At 38.4% G+C, this 23,885-nt stretch overlaps 1 protein-coding gene across 17 annotated transcripts in view; it reads right to left on the reverse strand.

Annotated features, from left to right (window-relative positions):
- Positions 1-23,566, reverse strand: part of HERC4 (HECT and RLD domain containing E3 ubiquitin protein ligase 4) — a 109,849-nt gene extending 86,283 nt beyond the window's left edge. For 2 of the 17 annotated variants that reach the window (XR_010589489.1, XR_010589487.1), the window contains exons 1-7: positions 22,469-23,028; positions 20,886-20,986; positions 18,230-18,512; positions 9,316-9,475; positions 6,185-6,261; positions 3,821-4,042; positions 1,367-1,458 (exon numbers count right to left, since the gene is read on the reverse strand). Coding sequence is in view for 12 of the 17 variants with exons in the window: in XM_065553465.1 (XP_065409537.1) it covers positions 1,367-1,458; positions 3,821-4,042; positions 6,185-6,261; positions 9,316-9,475; positions 18,230-18,455 (777 nt within the window). In the remaining 5 variants the exon portion in view is untranslated. Of the gene's footprint in view, positions 1-1,366; positions 1,459-3,820; positions 4,043-6,184; positions 6,262-9,315; positions 9,476-18,229; positions 18,513-20,885; positions 20,987-21,730; positions 22,412-22,455 lie in introns of those variants that run through there. The other 15 variants (XR_010589485.1, XR_010589486.1, XR_010589488.1 and 12 more) reach the window with 14 other exon arrangements.
- Between the last annotated feature and the right edge of the window lie 319 nt (positions 23,567-23,885).

Genomic DNA, 23,885 nt, shown 5'->3' on the forward strand with positions numbered 1-23,885 from the left:
TTTACTAATAATGCCTTAGTAAAAGGAAAAAAAAGTTTAAAATACAGTTTACTGGTCACTATTTTGTTTATACTGTGCATGTCTCAACTTGGACAATTAGTATCAGTGAAATCAGTTTCAATCTCAGGATTATAGTGGTGCAAATATTTGGTTCACATACACTGCAGGGTAATATTTGTTCATAAATAATTGCTTCTATTGGACATCTTTTCCTATAATTATGGAGAGATTTCTATTATTTGAACATTTTTCATAAACTAATTTATACAAAATACAAAAAAAGAGACTACAATAAATAACGCACTTAAACATAAACTGAAGTTAAGTGTCAGTTGTGGTTCAGGTATTCACCTCTGTATAGGATTGAGCTACAATGACATAAAACTAAGAACCCATCAAATAAAGGATGTTTCTTTCAGGAGAGGGCTGAAGCTATTGGTAAAACCCTGAAGGAAGCTCACACACTAACTGCTTGCACAGTAGTTACCCACTGGATAACGTCGGACAATTTCCACTATTGCTAATTACTTACTATTTACAAGTAATACTGCTGCTGAATTAAAATAAAATCTATCAACTGTACAATCTAATTTGGAACTAACCTTGTCAGGGAAAACTTTATGACAAATGCAGTAAAAGTAAAACCATCCAGCTCAGAAGTTTATGTTAGTATTTAGAACAGTGCACTCTAAAGCTCAACTATCGCAGAGTTTAAATAATGCCATAAGCAATGTCGTGATCACAAAGTGTTTTTAATAATGTAAAAACCTTGCAAATTCATCTTTAGTAAAGCTGACACATCTTAGACCAGGGGTTCCCAAACTTGGTTCGCGGCTTGTTCAGGATAAGCCCCTGGCGGGCCGCGAGACACTTTGTTTACTTGAGTGTCCGCAGGTACGACTGCTCGCAGCTCCCAGTGGCCGCGGTTCGCTGTTCCCAGCCAGTGGCAGCTGCAAACCAAGTTTGGGAACCCCTATCTTAGACTGAAGCCTGGTCTACGTTTACAAGTTAGGTTGACATAGCTACGGCACTCAGAAGCATGTAAAACCTCTTCCATCATTGTAGGGAGCATCTACACGATGGTACTACAGCAGCGTAGCTGCAGCACCAAAGCTGTGCCACTGTAGTGCCTGTACTATAAATATGGTTTATGTAGCTTATGAAGAATGTGGGTCTTTATTTAAAATGTTTAACCTTTCTCTTACTATTATCATGATTTCACAGGCCATATTTTATCCATCTAACTTTTAAGAAATAGAAATACATTGCAACAGAAATATTGCATTTAGAGACTTTAAAAGAGCATTGTTCACTGCTACATGAAGTGCCTAAATTAACAAATCAGACGATACTTTAAGTACTGTACCTTTGTAAGAGCAGCTGTATGATCTTCTCCACAACAGATGTGAATAATTTTCTGAGATCTTAGGGACTTCAGCAGATTAGGAACATACCTGTCTGAAGGTTTTAATAAAAAGTTGGTCACATTATAATGTCAGTACATAAAACGTGTTTTGAAAAAGAAGTTGCATCAAAAAGCTCTGTCTCCAGATTTAACTTTCAAAATTAGTGATCTTTTGGCCCAAATTTATTAATCTATAGGATTCAAAAATTATAAGAACCCAAAATACAGAGGCATTAAGTGAGAGGTACCATATAAAAATACTGTATAAAAAAATATTCATCCTGAATTTTGATAAACAAAGGTTTACACTCCTTAAAATTAAAGGCACTGGCTCATGAACTTTATCCCACAAATCATGAAATACAATGCAGTACATTAGACCTAAGGTGGACAATGCAGAAGAGGAAAGATTATCCCATGCATATGTTTTAGATGATGAAAAATGTTAATTTGTTTTTTTAAAAAGTAAAGTGTACAGAGATAAAATTACATTGAATTTGCACACTCCAGGAGTTTAAAAAAATGTTTTTACACAGCACATGAGATACTGTTATAGCAATAGACCATGTCAGAGTTCGTGTTCGTTTTAGAAGCAGAAGTTAATTTCCCTGCAGATATAACAGACTAAAACAGCATTGTCATCTAGTTGCACAAGTGAAAATTTGTAAACTAACAATACTAAAGAAATGTTTAAATGTACAATGACAATTGTATAACTTTATTTAAAAATAATTTTCTGTACATTAAAAATGTATACTTTATCAGTGCCTGATAAAAATGGGGTAATGTGGACTCTAAAGAGCATCTACAAAGACTATGAAATTTGAAAACAATGTGTTTTCGTTTTCCACCAGACTGATTAACTCTGAAAACGTGACCACTAAAAACCAGTTTCAGTCTTTCTAATCTTCTCATTGTAAAAAGGACAACCATATTTAAAACTATTACTTCAGAAATAAGTTTCAGTTGTATTGTATTTTTATTGAGACATTTTAGAGAATTATACATTCTTCCCATTCTCCACCTAACATGGAACCGACACACATCCTCATTTCCATAGCTAACTGTCTCATTAACCAGTTCCCAGCACAATTAGACATTTTGTTCTGATTTCATCTGAGATTAAATTTGGTAATTCATAAATTCTGCATCTGTAGATTAATTTACAGACTATAATTAGCACTAAATTGTGTCTCTCTCTCTCTCCACACACACACACACACACACACACACACACACACACACACCACAATACATTCATAACTACAAGCCCTGAAACTTGGGGTGGGTGGCTGGGGGAAGAGGACCTACTAGTCTAAAAGAACAGGAGTACTTGTGGCACCTTAGAGACTAACAAATTTATTAGAGCATAATAATAAGAATAATAAATTTGTTAGTCTCTAAGGTGCCACAAGTACTCCTGTTCTTTTTGCGGATACAGACTAACACGGCTGCTACTCTGAAACCTACTAGTCCAAAACTGTTTGACAAATCCCATTAAGAGGAAAGGAACATTAATTTTTCCTCATCACATGGTTTGTTTTTGAATTGTTACTAAATAAACAGACCAAACAAAGGAAATATTTTATAATCACTACAGTCCCCAAAAGGGGTCGTTGGAAGACAGAAGACAAGGCAAATATATAATGAAAAGGATATGTTAAATTTGTCTGTATACGATTATCTATTAGACTATAGGTTAAAAGCAGTCTCAGAAAATGTGATCATTTACCAAAAGGTAGATTGTTCAAGTTCTAAGTAACTCAACAGAATCATTCTTGTTAAGTTAATTTAAAAGGGCAAAGGAAAGGTTAAAAAGAAAAGAATGAGAGCTCAAAGAGCTCAAACGCTTTTTCATTCATAAATAGAAAGGGAAAGGGACTCAGCAGAATTACAGGACAACTTTGTCAGTGAGAGCTTTTACTATGAAGCAATGAGACAATATCTTTTCTATTTTCTCTTTTGTATGTAACTATGACTTCAGCTCTCATAAGTAGTATCTGACAGGACTGTCTGGATGATCCTGTCCCATTTCCAGGGACCCAGTTACACCTGATCTCATTCTGGGGTGGGCAAAAGAAACAGAGGTTACATACTTTAGTCCCACTTGATAAAAGCTCAGCACATATGCAAATGTTGCAGTCAGGGCCTTACTTGCTAATTTAAATACATCCTTAGTCTGTCAAGAGGGAAGCTGTCCTGGGTTTTGAGTTACAAACTCAATCCAGGGTGCCCAGGCAATGGTGAATGTAAAACCAGACACTGAATTAACAAGACCAGGATGTTTATATAACTCTGCTAGTCAATGATGCGGACAAGAATTCCAATTTGAAGATTATTCCAAGACACTGAGTACAAGGCAGAGCCACAATAAAGACTTCCAGTGTGAAATATTTTGAAGTAACAACTACTCACCATTTTCATCATTAAGACCAAGTTGACCAAATTTGTTGCGTCCCCATCCAAAAATGGCTCCGGAAAGAGTTAGTACAAAACTATGTGCTCCTCCTGCTGCAATTTGTGCAAAAGGGATTCCCAGTAAAGATTTAATCAGTTGAGGTGAAGTCTGCTTTTTAAATTCATAACCTATACCCAGTTGGCCATATTTATTCTGTCCCCAGGAATAAACTTCACTTCCTGTTAAAGAGAAAAAAAGATCTAAGATGAAGCAGGATCAACATACTTTAAATATAATTTATAACTGTGTTCAATACCTTTAACAAAAAGGACAAACTCATGACCTTTCAAAAATTAAACAGCTAGACTATTTTGTACAGGGAATTCAAATAATTTCAGTAGTTCAGAGATTTTTATTGATTTGGTCTTTCAAACTCAAAACTGATTGTAATTTGAGATTGAAGTCAAACCGAGATGTCAGACTAATTTGAAATTAATATTTAAATCAATTCAAAAACTTCAAGGTTGCACATAACTTTTTCACATCAGCAGCACCAGCTAATTATTAGCCTTATCAAGTAAGATGGAAATGGAACAGTACGTGCTTCCATCACTTATTAAAAATGCCACTGAAATTAATACAAATATTGATGTAATTAGTCTCAAATAAATTTAATAATGTTGCTACTGAAATGATAATTTACAGCATGAACCACCATTCTGTAACTTACTCTACTATCCACAATAGCTGGCATCTATTGGATAGTTTAAAAAAGAATTATCATGTGAAGTTTTGAAGCCTTTTCAGTAAATGTTAAGTTTCAAATTTTATCCAATTACTCAGAGATAACATCACTACTTCACACTTTTATTGGCTCAAGTTAGAAATACTTATCTATACACAAATGTAAAATAGCAGCCTTGTCCACTACAATAAGGAAGTTTTAAATTACTCACTATTGCTAACATTTTTTCAACTCCACCCACGTCAGCAACACTGCAATGCCCTAGAATGGATGGGCCATTGGCTTTTTAAGCACAGGCATTGATTAGACCTGCTCTGAGCAGGCTTGGACGACACCATTAAAAATACTAGAGGCCCATCTACACTATGACTCCCAATGTTGCTAACACTGGTGGACCTGAGTCAGCACTAGTAATGGTCATTTTTAAAAAAGTTTCCCTAATGTAGACAAAGATAATATGGCAGTTGTGTTGAGCTCTTTTTTAAAATTAAATATTCTGTAAGAACAATAGCCCTTTGTAGGTATACAACTTTTTTTTTTTTTGCTATGCCTGTCAGAAATTGACTCTCAAATAGCATATATCAAAAACCAAATGTACTTGTCCCAAATTATTAAACTCAATATGTACCAAACAAAAACAATTTAACAACTGTTATAAAGGTTTGGTTCATATAAGCTGACAACGTAGGATGTGAAGAACAATGATGGAGGCAAGTGATGCAGGTTTGTTTGTTTTTTACATAATTCTCCATTTGTAAATTCAACTTTCATGATAAAGGGATTGCACTACTGTATTTGTGAGATTAACTGAAAAATATTTTTTACACAGTGAAATATTTGTAATCAAAAATAAATATAAAGTAAGCAAGGTACACTTTGTATTCTGTGTTGTAATTGAAATTAATATATTTGAAAATGTAGTAAATATCCAAAATATTTAAAATAAATGGTATTCTATTGTTGTTTAACAGTGTGATTAATCAAACGATTAATTTTTTTAATCACTTAACAGCCCTAGTATGAACCAATCAGCCAATGACCAAGCACTTTACAATCATCACTGACAAAGCTGGCAAGACTCAGTTCAAGACAACTGAAAAAATAATGAGAACATGAATGACCTATTGAAATAAATGGGACTACTCATACACATGACATTATGCAGATCCATAAATGTCTGCAGGATTAGGGCCATACTTAACATTGTAAAATGCTCTTATTCATCAAGATAAAGTGACAAATTGGATTTTCACATTTTGATTTCCATAATACTCTCAAAGAACATCAGTAAAACAATTACATATTTTGGAGACTTGTCATACATTTCATTATTTTCTTTTAACTCTATGTCAGTTAGAGAGTAGCGGAGAAAAATAATTCTAGGGCTATCAGGACAGAGCTATGTTTTTATAATAAATATCAAGTAAAAAAATCAGAACGTTCCTTTTTTTTTTTTTTTTAATTAAATAAAAAGGTAACATAGCTAAGGCAATAGGAGGTGGGACTTGGCACAGTGTCAAAGGCACCTTGGAGATATATTTTAAAATGTGGTTCCTTCTTAAAAAAATTCTATAAAAAACCCTTTTGAATTACCCAATAGGAATTCACATAAATACTGCAGAACAACTTTACTTACCTTTTGAGAGTGCAAGTGAGTGACAGTAGCCACAGGCAACTTGCATTATTTGGATATCTGATAAGCTTTTGATATTTCTATGGGATTAAAAAGGAGAAGGAATTAGACCACCAGATCTTGGCACTACGAAACTGTACAACATCTGAAGGAGCAATAATACAGAAATGCAAGTTAAACCTTTTCACAAAAGTAGAGCTAAACCTACTTGAAATATTATAAAACATCTTTTAATTTAATTTGTAAATTACAAAATATTAATCCAAAACTCTGGCTAGCTGTAATCCACAGAAGTTTGTTACTGAGTTTTATTAATAAATCAGAGATTCCTCTGCAGAATTAGGACTTTTGTTTGGTGTTCTCTTGTTTCAGGGGCACAAGGATGTCATCCACCTGAAGATCTAACACTGAAAGGGAGATGCAAAAGGAGATTGGCCTCCTAGATCTACCAAAAGCTTTAAAATATGATATTCTTCACCATGTTAATACAACTTTTTGGACAAATAATTCCAATCGGTTTACAAGGATCAGATTGTTTTTTCCTTATGCCAAATACATTTGAATCCTCACTCCATTGCAGTCAATGAGAGTTTTGAAACTGCACTCAGTGGGGCCAGAATTTCACCCTAGGAATATAACAAGCTTATGTGAGCTGTCTGACCTGACAATCTTACTCAAAAACCTGTAAGTGTATATAAAGATGCATGAAATCAGTCATAGCATTTTGTTTTAAACTAATGCTGTGACTGTGACGCTGGCAGACCAGGTGCCAGCCCATGCAAAGGCCTCCAGGCCTCAACTGAATATTGACCAACACATAGTTGGAAACCAGTCTGGCTCACCTGTGTGTTAGTATTGTTACCATATATGTTATGCTGATAAGAATGTGTTCAGACTTGATTAAATGCTTGTAGGACACTGCATGTAGTATAGAATCATAGAATGTCAGGGTTGGAAGGGACCTCAGGAGGTCATCAGTCCAACCCCCTGCTCAAAGCAGGACCAATCCTCAGACAGATTTTTGCCCCAGATCCTTTAATAGCCCCCTTAAGGATTGAATTTACAACCCTGGGTTTAGCAGGCCAATGCTCAAACCACCGAGCTATCCCTCCCCCCTGAGTAATCTCAGTTATAACATCCACACCTCATAAACAACAAGGAGTCTGGTGGCACCTTAAAGACTAACAGATTTATTTGGGCATAAGCTTTCGTGAGTAAAAGCCTCACTTCTTAGTAAGTGTTTGCATTGTAATCCTCTGTAATTATATGAGCCCTGGTCTACACTACAAACTTATGTCACTATAGCTATGTTGCTCAGGGGTGTGGAAAATCCATACTCCTGAGCAACACAGTTATACCAACCTAATCCCTAGTGCAGACAGAGCTATGTTGACAAGAGGACTTCTCCTGTTGACATAGCTACTACCAGAGGTGGAGTATCTACTCCAAAGGAGAAGCTCTCCCATCAACATACGAAGCATCTTCACTAAGCGCTATATTGGCCCCTGGAGTGCTGTAAGTGTAAACAAGTCATCAGTCAAACACAAAAAGGAGCCTTACTTAATGTAAAAATGCTGGCTTCCTATAGAAGGTGTTAGGTCCTACCCACCAAGGTGGCCCACTGAAACCAAATGAGCCATTGTGAAACATCAAAGAACAATTACGTGGTTAATTGCATTCCTCCCCTCACCCATGAAGAGGAGACATGTGTGTGAACTCATCCCATCAGCTTGAACTCTGGGGCGAAAGGAATAAAAATACCCCACAAGAAGAAACTGTAGCTCTCTGCTGCTTGGACTTAGAAATCTTGCCAAAGTCTCAAAGGATACATCAGAGATCCCCAGCTGCATAGGCTGGTTTAGCCCTAAAGGACATATAGAGATTGCATATACAGCAACTTCTGTCACCTTTTGAAACCTAAGGCTAACTCATTAGTATGTGTATGTTTATCTGCTTTAACCATGTAAATAACTAAATTTGTTTTTCTTAGTTAATAAATCTTCAGTTAATTTAGTATAGGACTGGCTACCAGCGTTGTCTTTATTGTAAGATCTAAAGTGGAATTAATGTGGGATTCGGCATAACCTTAATATTGTGGTGATTTTTGGTACAAGGGACCATCTATCACTAAGGCAAGCTTGCATAGGTGGCAAGATAGAGCAGAAGTACCCAAGGGGACTGACTGTCACTCCATGTTAGGCTGTTAAAGTGCCTGAGGAGTTTATTCTCAATACTTGGTTGGTGAAATCTAAGTACAGAATTTACAACCAGTTTGGGGTTTGTGCCCTGCTTCTTAACAGTCTGTCCTGAAGTTGGTACTCAAACTCTTGAGCCACGCTAGACAGCTTAACAGTGATGATTAAGAACCCAATCCAGCAAATACATACACGTGTTTAGCTTTACCACCGTGATTTCAACCTTCCATTGGATTTAAATAAAACTACTCATGGTAGTAAAGTTGAAGCATGTGCTGGATCGGGACATAAGGTTAAGGTATACCAAAAATATTGCTTAAGTTAATAGGGACTGTTTGGTGGAGATGCAAACCAAGCATATCCCCCTTCAGGGGGAAACAAAAAACAAAAAACAAAAACAAATAAAACACACACACACACACACACACACACACACACACACACACACACACACACTTGCACTTTGATTACATAACCAGAAGGTATATTATTCCAACTCAGCTAAGTACTTCAGGTGTAAAATTAGAATAAAGATCAGATTGCAAACATATCCATTTTCCTTTACCCACATGATTATTTAAAAAAAACCCTGTAAGTTCCTAAAAGGTTAGTTCACTTCAATTGTTTTAAAAATAAAAGCCAGTAGCATCTACTTATCTTAATTTGTGTTTTTAAAACATCCACCCTTCTCTTCCAACGTATTCATCTACCAAGTGTGCCTATTAGCAAGAACCCATTGAGTGACTGGGGAGGAGGTAATAAAAATTGTTATCATCAGGTTCCACAGCTGTAAAGTAACCTTCTATACTTTACAGAATTACTTGACAAATATTTTAATTATGGAACGGTTTGAATAGTTTCACTTACATGTCTTTCAATGTAACAAGTTTTCTTTCAAAAAATATATACAAATTTTACTTTGATCACTTTTTTATTTACCTGGGTATTCTGATACATTCCTCTGTTCCAGGCAAGCCAAGCTGTCCATCAGTAGCAAGACCCCAAGCATACACTTGGCCCTTGTCATTTAATGCTAGTGTGTGGGCTTCTCCACATGAAACAGACACAATATTCTGGGCATCCAGGGCACCAACATGCTCTGTAAAAGTAAGAGAGGAAAGAAATTATGTTCTAATATATTACAGTTAAACAAAAAATTTCCATTCCTGCCATTGTATATTAAGATATTAAAATGAAATATCACGGAAAATTAGTCTAAGAGCATGCCAAAATACCTTTATTAATGACATAACAATCCAACAAGGGCAAGTTAAATCTCACCGTATTATTATCCCATATAAACAGTGACCAGGATTAAAGTATCGTTACAATACAAGGGCACTCTATCAACTGGAATGCACGATAATAGTAACAGTTCTCTTCTAACCTTAAAAGTCTATGAAAATGAATGCACAGACTCAATTAACAGTAAGGTGATTATTACTGAATGATTAAATGTATAGCCATTATATAAGAGGAAAACATTCCATTATGCACAGATTATTATCATCATTAAGAAGTCCTTTAATGGAAAGGCAGATTACAGACTAAGGCCACCATCCTGCAATGGACTCCACACAGGTGGTCTTCTGCATGCATGCACAGAAGGATCAGGGCCTAAAAGCTAAATTTGATGCACAGATATACACAGCAGACCTCTGAAAAACGTGTAGTGAATTAAGGACATAAGACTCCATTGTTAACCTCTTGTTTGTCACTACTCTGTGTGTGCATATCTTCAGATATGTTTGGCTGTATTCAAAGTGTGCACTTGTGCTGGTCAAATAAGCTACATTCCCATGCACTCAATAGCAAACTTGAGAAACTGGGCAGTTAAGCAAAATTATTTAAAAAAAAATAAAATTGAAGATGTGGTTTTCATAAAAACTGCGAACTAGTTATAGACTGAGAAAGTTTATGTCCCAGTGCATTCTAATGCAACAGCTGATGGGAGACTGTTGAATAGTTTCAGGGCCAAACTCTGGGACATGATGGAAGGGACAGAGAACCTATTAGAATCAAAGCTATGTTTTCAAAGGACATTTACTATACGTTAAATTATTTTAAATTTCAATTATAATAGTTGATTGGATTCAAGCATTAATAACCCAAAAGCTCCAGCACTGTACTACTGCATGAAAACCATAAAGTTAAATTGAGCTGTCCTTTAATTTTCCAAGCAAAATGAAGTGCAAAAAAAGTAAAACAGCATAAACAGTTAAGACTAAATGATATTTTTTTTAAAAAATTGTTGATGTTTTAATAATTTATGATAGTAGTAGTAGTAGTACAGGTAAAGCAGATGTTTTAAGATAGATGTTTTTAAATCTCTCAACATCCCTTTAAAGGAGAAGATGTAAAGAAAACCATAATAGTCAGAAAAGGAATCCAAGGTAGTAGAAACTGCTTTTGGTAGCATTTATGGAATTAAAAACAACTGCCCGGTATTTTCCTCCTCTCTAACTTCTTGTGTTCAGAAACCTCCAGAAATTTTTATTTCAACTTCAACAAGGTTATGGGGGAATATCAGAGTCCTGTCATTAACACCAAAATGTTCATAAGTGTCCATGAATCATGTGCTCATTTTTAGACAGTTTATGCTCAATTTTCTAAAGTGCTGACTTAAACAAAAGCTGTGAATCCTCAGCACCTTTGAAAAATCAGGTGCAAGATGTCAAATTAGGCATCCCAAAATTGAAGAACACAAAATAATTGAACATCTGAAGTGTAGTTTTCTAACATGTTGTGTTTTTCTTAAAGCCCCAGATCCTGGAATCCTTTGAATCTCAACTTTCATTTTTTACAACATACTTTCTATGCCTCATGGTTATTGGGAAAAGTCTGAAAACATGACTTGAGTGTAAAGATTCAGAAACCAGAAGGCTAATAAAAAAAATTAAAAATATTTTTTAAGCCAATCATAATTTCTGAACGTGAGTTTGGCAACTGAGTGACTGCAGCAGTGACAGAATGCTTATAGATAAGTTAGCAGTTGGCAAGCACACAGAAGTACACATATGCCCGTAAATGAAAACAAACAGGAAATCCACTCTCTTTTGCCCTCGCCTCACACACATGGCATTCTACAGAACATAAAAATAACTTGAACGGTAAGTGTAGCTCTATCCTAAGCATTCCCTGTACTGCCAAATAAGAGACAGACCAATATTTCATGTATCTGGTCATTTTATAAATAATAAAAACAGGGGGGAGAGATAAAAAGAAAATAGGAGCTCAGGAAGAAAAATGTTGCAACTCAGAAATAGCTTGTAAATTTCATGCTCAGGCTTGCTCCTAATTTAAAAGTTCCGTTTGGTGAGATGATTAAAACCCAGTAGTAATCACAAAAAAAGACAGTCATTAAAAGTGAAAGCTTTTATTCTGATAACCCCAGATAAATCCAGGAGCTTGCAGCACTAAATGCTAAAAGGTTGCAGAAATGAAAGAGAACAATTTGCAGCAATTATGCTGTCAGTCTCCTGCTGGTCTAGTGTCCCAGCTTCACTACCACTAGAGGCAAAACGAACCAGTTATTTGGGTGTAATTATTTCTGAGAAAGAGTCCTGTCATCTTCCCGAAGCTCACAGCAGCACCTCTCCCCACATAAGGAAAGATTATGGTACAAAAAGATAGTTGATATTTTTCAGTTTTATCTATTTAAAGCCCTTCTAAATCCTTGAAGAATGAATCCCTTTTGGAGATCATGCAACTACTACTACACAGCTCTGTCTTACCATGAACCACTTAAGCAAGAGACCCTGCTACCCACACTACTTGGCTTTTCCTTTACGGAACACACAGCTGGGAACCACTGAGATAGCAATAAATGCTAGAGTTCAGGACCTGTAAGTATTTCTATTATAAATACTAACGACAAGAGGAGATTATAACTTGGCTTTAAGGCTTCAGACCAATTTTTTTTAATATTTCCAAACATGAACAATTTGATATACTCTTCATACTCTTAGTAATTTGGTGCATTTAAGTTATTTAAAAAATTAGAAACAGCTTGCTTTCAAACACTCTCTCAACTCCAACAGGTGCTTGTTAAACAGAGCCTCACAAATTCACTTTTCTTCATAGGAGGAAAATGTCATGCAGCAGCCCCTAAGACAGATACATTTGGGTGCATAAAGCAATCCACTATATCGCTTAAAAACAGAATTTTTGCACCAGTACATTGTCTTTTAAGTTTGGTTTATTTTCAAATTAAAATGACAGAGATACAGAAAGTTCAGTGAATAATTACTGTGCACACAAGTCATAGTTAAAGTGCACACAGTATATTTTAAAAGAATCTATATGTATATACTTCATGATAGAATGTACATCATATACAGTAATCTAGTTCTACAACCTCATTTACAAACTACTGTCAGTGATCTATGGATTGGAAAAAGGAAAAAAAAAATAGAATGGCCATACTGGGTCAGACCAATGATTGATTTAGCCCACTATCCTGTCTTTCAACGGTGGCCAATGCCCGGTGCTTCAGAGGGAATGAACAGAACAGGTAATCATCCAGTGATCCATCCACTGTCACCCATTCCCAACTTCTGGCAAACTAGGGACACTTCAGAGCATGGTTTTGCACCTCTGGCTAATAGCCTTGATGGACCTATCCTCCATGAACTTATCTAGTTCTTTTTTGAACCCTATTATAGTCTCGGCCTTCACAACATCCTCTGGCAAAGAGTTCCATGGGTTGACTGTGTTGTGTGAAGGAATACTTCCTTTTGTTTGTTTTAAACCTGCTGCCTAATCATTTCATTTGATGACCCCTAGTTCTTGTGTTATGCTTTCTTCGCAGTAATCATGATTTTAATAGACCTCTATCATATCCCCCTTTAGTTATCTTTTTTCCAAACTGAAAAGTCCCAGTCTTATTAATCGCTCTTCATATGGAAGCCGTTCTATACCCCCTAATAATTTTTGTTGCCCTTTTCTGAACCTTTTCCAATACATCTTTTTTGAGATGGGGTGACCAGATCTGCATGTAGTATTCAAGATGTGGGCATACCATGGATTTATATAAGGCAAAATGATATTTTCTATCTTATTATCTATCACTTTTCTTAATGATTCCCAACATTCTGTTAGCGTTTTTGACTGCCACTGCACATTGAGTGGATGTTTTCAAGAGAACTATCCACAATGACTCCAAGATCTCTTTCTTGAGTGGTAACAGCTAATTTAGAGCCCATCATTTTATATGTATAGTTGGGATTATGTTTTCCAATGTGCATTACTTTGCATTTATCAACACTGAATTTCATCTGCCGTTTTGTTGCCCAGTCACCAGTTTTGTGAGATTGCTTTGTAACTCTTTTGCCCTCTGCTTTGGACTTAACTATCTTGAGTAGTTTTGTATCATCTGCAAATTTTGCCACCTCACTATTTACCCCCTTTCTCCGGATCATTTATGAATATGTTGGAACAGTACTGGTCCCCGTACAGACTCCTGGGATTCAAAACTATTTACCTCTCTCCATTCTGAAAACTGACCATTTATTCCTACCCTTTGTTTCCTATCTTTTAACCAGTTAATGATCCACGAGAGGACCTTCCCTCTTATCCCATGATAGGGTTTAGATAAAGGCCTGAACATCCTCAGATAAAACCGTGATGGGTGCCACAGAAAGTCATACAAAATACATGAGTATTTTAAAGCAGCTTAGGGGTTCCAACGAGCCACAATTTAAAAGTCGGTCTCAGTATGGAAACTTCCTTTTGTATTAATTCAAATAGTATTAAAAAACAATTGTCACATTTTGCTGCTTTGCATGCAAAGGTAATAAAGGCCCCAGGTCAGTTAATTATTTTACCAAGATGAAAAAAAAATGTCTATTGCAAGCATGCTATTTACAATCTTAGTCTTCAAAACGGTCTTCAAATGGTGTCATTTACTGGACAAGATTAACATATTCAGATCTGAATAGCTATTTAAAGGTAATTCACAAAAGTCAGATCCTGCTAGATTAATCAACATGCAAGTTTATGCCAGCAAATGCTTCCTCGCAATTAGAGAAGCATGTGTTAAAATTACAATGAAGCTTGAGTTAATCAGTTTAATATCCACTTACCAATTTTTTTTAAATAAAAAAATACTTAGTTTTAAAAAGCTAAATATCAACCATCTAGAAAGCAACTTAGGAAGCAGCAAAACTGATATGAAAAATGCAGAAATAATAAGTAGGAGAAGAGGAAGGAGCCTGAATTTGTTTGGCATTGTGACTTTTTAGGCTTACCAGAAGACCCTTCCTAACATCAGTATGGAAGCTGAACGCTCATTTAAAAAATCAGGACACACTATTCAGAGTATGGTTTCAGAAATTTTATTTTTTCTAATTATTTTAAATGAAAACAAGAGAGTGTTGCTTTAAACAAACTACCTTCCCATCACAATGATTAATTAGAAAATAAAAAGCTCTTTTTGTCTCCTAAATAATTGCATGGTAATACATTGTCGGCCAAACCATCATTTTTGCCACATGATCCCCATCATGTGGAGATGTTCCTTAACTTGTGGGAGGCAGATTCCTCCCACCAGAACCTTCCACATTGATATCCACTGAACAGCTGGGTTACTGGGACTGTGGCAAAAATGATGGTTTGGCTGACAATCTGTTAACATGCAATTATTTAGGAGACAAATAGCTTTTATTACATGCACGTCAATGACATGGCTGAAGGATTCATACAGCTATAGATACAGTGGTTCTACACTGGAGCACAGATAGCTGTGCTGGGTCCCACGATCATGCCTGCCTCAAGAAAGACCACATTATAGAGTACAGCAGAACCAGTTTCTTCAACCATCAAAGAGAGGAGCGATTTAACTCTTACTGATTCCTCTCAGAATTCAATAGCCTGGACCGGCTGTTTCCCACTTGAAGGCCTATCATTAGGACACTTTTCGAACTTACATGAAAGAGGATCTAGTTAAACATTACATCAATCTTCAGATGTTGCTCTATGTTTGCTGTTTGAACTATATTGAAGAAGAGCACCACCACCACCTTTGCCTCCAACAACTGAAATTGTGGTGTGTTATTGGGTTTCTTTGGGGGTGGGAAAGTGGTGTGGGAAATGCTGCATACTATGTATATTTGGACTGTAACCATATTACAATTTAAAAAAAGAATTAAGCCCAACCGACGTAAGTACAGTGAATTATGCTAAATTAATTCCTCAAAGGATTCAGATCAAACATTTTTCACTTTCAAACATATAGTTAAGGTTCTTCTATGGCAGTGGTTTCCAAACTTGTTCCACCGCTTGTGCAGGGAAAGCCCCCAGCAGGCCGGGCCGGTTCGTTTACTTGCCGTGTCCGCAGGTTCAGCTGATCGCGGCTCCCAGTGGCCGCGGTTCGCTGCTCCAGGCCAATGGGGGCTGCGGGAAGTGGCACGGACCGAGGGACATACTGGCTACTGCTTCCCACAGCTCCCATTGGCCTGGGGCAGCGAACCGCGGCCACTGGGAGCCGCGATCAGCCGAACCTGCGGACACGGCAAGTAAACGAACCGGCCTGGCCTGCTGGGGGCTTTCCCTGCACAATGGAACAAGTTTAGGAACCACTGTTCTATGGACATCATCAACATACTTTTTGAGAATTTGCCAATTGTGCTTAGGCACTCTACGGTATAAAGTAATTTAAGTTTAGAACAGCAACTACAAATCAGAAACATAAAATAGGAAACTATTCAAACGAGGGGATTTTAGGTATTCAGGACTAATCACGGAGGAAGACACTGAAAATTATTGTGGTTTGTCATGTAACTGGCAAATTATAGTGCTATGATTCCCTGTGCAGATACACAATTTATATCTGAAGATATAAGTGTAGCTGCAGGGCTCTGGTGACAACGAGCGAGACCAGCAGGACCATGGCCAGCAACTGGGGCAGAAACCACCGTGGCCCGACATGCTACTGCTTTTGCCACTATCGCAGAAGCCAGTACCCAGCCCACACAGCTCCTCTGGCGTGGCTGTGCCGGCCCCAGCCCTGCCCACTGGCGTGGGCACCAGGCTCACTGGTAGCTGTCTCTAGTCACGCTGGTGCATGCAAGCAGCTCACACGCTCCCAGATAGGAGTCCCAGTCATGCAGCGGTGTGCAACTCCTGTCACTAGTGTGTGCAAGTGGCCCTTGTACTCCTGTCTGAGAGCGTGCGTGCCACTTGCACACATTATTGTGACCAGGTACCTCTGCCAGTGAGCTTGGTGCCTGCCACAGTGGGCAGGGCTAGAGGCAGCACAGCCACGCCAGAGGAGCTTCCTGGCTGCGGTTCCTGGCTTGGTCGCTGGCCACGGCCCTGCTGGTCTCCCTCATTGCCACTAGAGCCCAGCAGCTCCACAGCTATAAATTGTGTAGCCATGATCTACTGTTCTATGAGATAATTATTTAGTATATAAGCAATTATCTATATATTAAATGAAATTAATTTTCATAATGGTATAGTTCCACAAGGTAATCTCACTAATATATTTTCTGGGTAAATATACTGTAAATGAATACTTAAATGACTAAAGTACTATAAACCAGTGATTACATGTGGTGTGAAACTGTAAAAAGCATGGTCAGTCTTGCATCTAATATTTAATATTTGAGTGTGCCCTGGAGGAAAGAGTGTAGCATGCACATACCAACAATATCACCAAACAGAAAGGAAGAATGGCAAGCACCGTGGAACAGAATTAAAACTACAGAGTTGTTAGAGAAACAGAAGTTAACAGAAAATGGTTTAGTTATAATAAATGAAAGGTTTTTCATTTAGAGAATGTTACAGAAAGATCTAAGCATGACAGACAACTGGAACTTAGCCAGGCGAAATGATGTGTCTAAGGCTTGGTCTACACTAACCCCCCAAATCGAACTAAGGTACACAACTTCAGCTACGTGAATAACGTAGCTGAAGTTCGAAGTACCTTAGTTCGATCTTACCTCGGTCCACACGCGGCAGGCAGGCTCCCCCGTCGACTCCGCGGTACTCCTCTCGCCGAGCTGGAGTACCGCAGTCGACGGCGAGCACTTCCGGGTTCAACTTATCGCGTCCAGACAAGACGCGATAAGTCGAACCCAGAAGTTCGATTGCCAGCCGCCGAACTAGCGGCTGGGTATAGACGTACCCTAAACAACAACAAAAACCAAGCACTAAGAGTTACAATGGGACGTGGAAACTAACGTCTTTAACCTAAAAATTGTTCTGTCAGAGGGGACCCCCACGTCCACATACAGAACCTTTGACGGGGACAGGGGTCCACCTATGTAGAGCAATTTGCAGGATTGAGGCCTAAGGTTCTGTGGCCTGCAATGAGCAGGAGGTCAGAATAGAGGATCATGATGGTGCCTTCTGGCCTTAAAGACTATGAGTCTATCACATGGCAACATGACATAAGTAATTACCTTTTTAAAATAACCTATTAAAATTATAACATATTTACTAGATTTAGAGAAGTAATGGCTAAGAACTGACATGATAACTGTATGTACCTATATAAAACCAATAAAGTAATAATAGCCTGAAATTAAAAAAGAAAAAGAAAAATTAAGTTAAGTGGTAGACCTCATTTTTATAAAATGCTATCAATTAGGCTGGGTTGGGTAATTATATATCTTCATAGGATTTAATATCCTTACTACTTTCTACACAACAAAACAGAAGTACAAAAATCAAAACCATAAAACGGAAATCTTTAAAGTCCCAATTCTGCAAATATGCACGTGCTTGGGATTACTCACACTCAGAAAGTTAAGCACATGTAAATATGTTTGCAGTTCTTAGGCCTAAATGTGGTAACTAAAGTTAAAAATAAAACCCACACAAAATCCACTCTTCATTACTTTTAACTTACCTGGTCTCTTTCTGGATTTTTCATGCCCTAATTGTCCTAGATCATTACATCCACATGTATACACAGTTCCATCATCCAGGACAAAAACAGTGTGTCTGAGTCCACATCCTACATCTTGGACCTTTTTATTTAGGAAAAAGTCACTTTTTCTGGGTTCTAATACAATCTCTTCATCAATTCCACCCAATCCAAGCTGACCAAAGGATGCATTTCCCCAGCACAACATGGTTCCAGTTGTCTTGATCAGTAAGATCTCGCAACTTCACTGTTCAAAATGTTCCTTCTGTGACAGTGTTCAGGGGGAAAAAAATAAAGTACCGTTATGAAGGAGACAATACTTAAAGCAACACCCTACATTCAAAAGTATATGTAAACAAACATTTGTTTTTTCTATAGCAAAATCTTTGATAACTGAAACTGAAGACTTCTGAAAGTCCAACTTACTTGTCACTCTTTAAGCTCTTTGTTAACTTTCCACATTACTCTCAACTTGGAGACAGATAATTTAAGTCACTTTCACTCAGGGTGGATTTGATTCAAATCAAATTTATTTAAATCACGATTTAAATCACTAGTCAGGAAGACTCGATTTAATAATGGATTTCTACATAAAAGCTCATTCTTGTTGGTTCTTATAACCTTAATACATATTCTTCACAGATAGAGGAACTTCATTAAAATATTCCCAAACTGGGTCTCTTTTACGGCCTGCTGCCATTATAGGTTTTCCCTTCTAGTGAGAGAATGGTATGGTAGATCTCAAATCAATGAAGAAAAGATTCAGAAAGATCTCAAGACTTCCGGAATATGCTGCTCAAAAAGTTTCACTTTTGTTTCTACTGCCTGTCCCTCCCTTCTCATATTTATCTCCAGACGACTTCTCCTTGTCCAGATCTATTCCACCCCCAACAATCTTCTATTCATTCAACTTTTTGAAACTTTGCACTTTTAGAGAGAGTTAAGGGACTGACTCAGTGTACACAAATTTGCAGAGGGACAATAGGGTTGAGGTCTGTTATTTCTCACCTCTATATATATTATTTATTTAGAAACATTTTTGCTGTTAACAAGCACGTTATCTCTGGAGACACAAATCCATAGTTTGAGAACTGCAAAACTAAGCATCTCTGATGGTATGAGCACTGAGTCCCATTGGGTAGATAGAAAGATTAACCTAAATAATCTATACAGAAGCCCCTGGAGCCCCATAAGATTGGGTCCCTAATCAATGAACTACTAGAACTCATTTACAAAACTTTTCTTAAACATTACATGAATATATTGTCTCATACTATAGAATAAGAATTTATAATCCCTATTCTATGATGAGATATCTTTGAGCTATAATGTATCTTAATTAAAACTATCTTTAGATAAAATGCTTTTTGAGGAAAAAACCTCTCCAAAAAACCCGATTTAAATAAAAAAAATCCTATTTAAATTTAAAATATCCAATTTTTTTTTTAATCATTTATTTTTATCCACCCTGCTTTCACTATCAGGATCCAAGCATTGCAGTATTTAGATTTCAGTCACCACATGGGAACATTTATTGGTTTAAAGATAACTATTTCTTTGGTATTTTCTTGAAAATTTAGAAAGATTTCTAACATTTTCTAGTCTTCAGTTTTATAAAAGCTTATTTTGACAATTTATATGTTGGGCTACATTTAATTTGCCAATGCCCTTTAAAAGCTTCTATGATGTTCTATCAACTTGTATAGTTGATAATACAAACTGATGTGCCAATAACTGTAATATTTACCATGTACGAGTCTCTTGACACTTGACATTTTAAAGTTGTATTTTTTAAATTAATCAGAACCTAGACCATGATCCTGCACTCTGATTCAGGCAGATGGACTGCTTTGTCCCGGTGCATTTCTCTGGGGCTTCACATGAGCACAAGTGTCCATGGAGGCAAATCACAACGTAAACTGGGGCCCAAGGATGGCAACCACTTCTTTGAATTCACCTTGTTAAGTTACATCCATGGACACAAACTCATCCATCCCTGCTCCCTGATGCCTGGATCCCATTTTTAAGTTTGTATTGACAGACTACAGCTAGATTTTGAGAAGACACAATGGAACATTTCTCTCTTCTTTTTGGTTTCCAATTTTGTGTGAAGTATTTGTGATTTAAAAGACAAAAAAAAAACCCAAGAACTGATTTCACAGAAAGAGGAATTTCACCATATTTTCAAAACAGAACCTAAAAATATTCTTGATTAAAAATTACTGCAATTCTTCATCAATTAACACTGTAATCAAAATAGCATGACTGAAGAATGGAATATTCAATATAAATTTATCATAAATATAGTACATTTACACAAATATTACATCCTGAAAGATCCTCATGTGCTTTACAAACTATATAAATACAGCATCACTCACAGAGTCACTATCACCAACTACCACATTGAACACTGCGTAATAATGAAAGGGGTGACATTATGGGCAAGGATAACAGAGCAAAACATTTCTTTTACCAAAAGTCAATGTGCTAAAGATAGAACATCGACTTTCACGGTCTCACTGTAAGCAACCCAAACGTAGTAACCTACGTGGAACGCAATTTATCTGTCTCAGAAGGTTAAAGCATAACCAGATAGAGAGAGTTACTTTTCCCATAGAGTAACCTATTATCCTACCAAATTCAGAAGAGGATGCTCAAAATGACGTTGGCTTGATTTGGGACATAGTTATAGATCCATCACAGATCCATATAAATGACTGCCATACGAGTTTCAACCTGTAACACAAAAGAATAGAACAGATATACAATCGTAGTGATCCAAGGTTTCCACAATCAAGTACTCTTCACAGCTGGTGGAAAAGGAAAAAAATCCACAAATTAATTAGCTTTTTACCAGAATAGACTGCAGAACAATCAAGTCTAAAAACTTTAATTTAAAAGGAAAAAGGTATTCTAATCTTTCACTTAACTAGAAATGTAATTTAAACCCTAACTTTATTATTCTGCAGGAAAATATTTATGAAATGTAGAGAATTTCAGTACTTAATAGTAGTGTTCTGCACTTCTGTTATGGTTCCAGCCAAGGATCTGAAAGGCATTTATTTTCTAGCAAGTAATCATGAATCTCCATGCATTTTATTTTCAAGTCTGAGTCACTATTTACTGAGACATCCACTAAAAACAGTATGATACTGACAAGGAACAAATGGGAAAGATGGGGGAAAGCAACCTCCTACTTTTCTAGAGCAAGAAATAATGATGGGGCCAAAGGAAGAGACTGGAAAATTCCAGTATGCTTTAGTGAATTATGTTTACTTGCTGTACACACAATGAAGAGCTCTGAAAAACTACAGCATAAACATAGCAGCTTCAAAGGCTACAGTATGGACTATAATTCTCCTTTCTTCTTCTTCTTGTAGGCAACATTCTGCATTCATGGAAACATTGACAAATTCTGAATCCCATTTTCAAACATCCCATGCAGAATAAATAATATTTAACATTTATTGTATACAGTACCTTTCGGCCTGAAAGATCCCAGACTGCTTTACAATCAACACACAACGGATCAATGAAACACACCTTTACTGTAGATAAAACTAGGTGCACGCAAATTTTGGGCAAGCCTGCTGATATCAACTCCTGCTTGTCAAACAGCACCCAGGGGTCTTATAATGCTCAGAGAAGTCTAGAGCTTTCAGGTCTGTTCAAAACCACCCACCAATACAAACTGCGCAGTCCATCGCGCCCCCACTCGCAGCAGAAGGGAAGAAACGGAACACCAGCCACCCCCGAGGAGCGGGCCCCCAGCTGGCTCCTGCCGCACACAGGGAAATCGCGGTGGAGCATGGTCCCGCAAGCTGAGATGGCCAAGGGTCTAGCGCAATTTGGGGCGGTGAGTGAAATGCCCGGGCGCCGCCCACGGGGCACGGGCCGTACTGGGCCGGATACCGGCCCTGCAGGGCTCAGAGGAGGAGGGTGCCCGTCCCGCTCTGTGCGTGCCGCAGGGCAGGGCGCCGGTCCCACTGCGCTGTAACTACCGCCCCTGGAGCACTGCAGGGATCGGCAGCCGCTACCGCAGAGCTCAGCCCCTGCCCCTCCCACCGGGGCCGGCACGGGGCCCACACGCCAGCCCGGCGCCCGACACTCACAGAGCGGAGCCCGGTCCCAACCGCCGGGCCCGGCCCCCCAGCGCACCCTCGCCCCGGCGGCAGCGCCAGGACCGGCTAACGAGCCTCACGCACCGGTGGAACTCACCGGAGAGCCGGGTCACAGGCCCGCGGAGAGCCCCGAGAGAGGGGATCCTGCTCCAGCGAGGAGGCAGCACCAGGAAGAAGTGACAGGCCTCTAGCACCGCGGGTCCGGCGAGGCTTCCGCACTGCGCATGCGCCTCTCCCGGCGCGTGGAGCGGGGGACTCGCTCCCGCCTCCCCCGTCAGTGGGGCGAGCGCGGAGAGACCCTGCTCAGACCGGCCCCGCCCCACCGCTTCCACTCGGGGCGAGGACAGGGCTCCCTCTCCCGTTCGCCCCCAGCTTCCGGTGCCAGGCCCGGCCCCGCACAGAAAGAGCGACCCCGGAGCCCAGGATGAGTTTGCAGCGTTGGCCTTTTGAATAAATAGCTGCTGGTAAAGTGAGCAAATTGTACCGGAAATCCTCGGGCCGGAGCCTCCAGTGCCTCAGGGACTGCCTCTTCCGAGAGCCCCCTGAAACTCACTTGTACTGGGCGCTGTCAATATCCAGCTTTCAAACGATTTTACCTCCGAACAACTTCTCAGACTTCTCAGACTCGGTGAAAGCGGACAAGGGAGGAAGAAGACAGGGTCCTGGTGAATGTCCCAGATCTGTGATTCCTACATGTTCAAGATACAATATCAACTAATTGTCATGATTAGAGAGAAACGTGTGGTCAGGCTGACGTAAAATCGCCCTGTGTCAAGACTTACTTAAGGATGCTATTGAGGTAGATAACAGTTTACAAAAGCTCATGAAAACAAACAGAATCAGATGTACTACACTATATCCTATGGTTTTCAAAGTATGTATGAACATGGAAGCAAATACTCACAGGACTCAAATGAACTTTGCCCCCATGACACTAGATGCCCTAAAGAAAAGGTTGAAATTGCCTTTACAGAGGAAAATAATTGATATAGTTAGATAACCATATAACTATCAATATTAAGTAATGCTGTGTTATTTGGGTTATATACAATTAAAATTAACTTATTGTCAATTTCCTATACTGTTGTTTGGGAGAGAAGCAGCAGAAACATCACAGATGTTCAGAGAAAAGGCAGCAAGGGAGCCCTAGACACAGCAAAAGAAGGCCTGGAAATGAAGCCCTGTGAGAAAGCAAGGATAGGGAACTTTGGGGGCAGAATGCTGTTTGGAAAGAGGCTTGGAGCTGTGAGTAAAGAAACTGCCCCCTGTTTGATTCATACTGTGTTCTGGGAAACAGGACTTTGTGTACTTTCTTTGTAAATAAACAGGATTGCATACAAGGAATATCTATCATCAGTTTCTCCTCCTCATAGAAACAACGTGCAAGCCTCTGAATATTGGCTAGCCACTCATGCCCAAAGGTGTAATACTGGTGGAAATCATTAGAAATCAGGCTTTTCCAATTTTCACCAAAATCAGTAGGGTTCTTGAATCTTACCTAAGTGTGGGGCAGG

This window comes from Chrysemys picta, chromosome 7, assembly GCF_011386835.1.
Source record: "Chrysemys picta bellii isolate R12L10 chromosome 7, ASM1138683v2, whole genome shotgun sequence".
Classification (NCBI taxonomy): domain Eukaryota; kingdom Metazoa; phylum Chordata; order Testudines; family Emydidae; genus Chrysemys; species Chrysemys picta.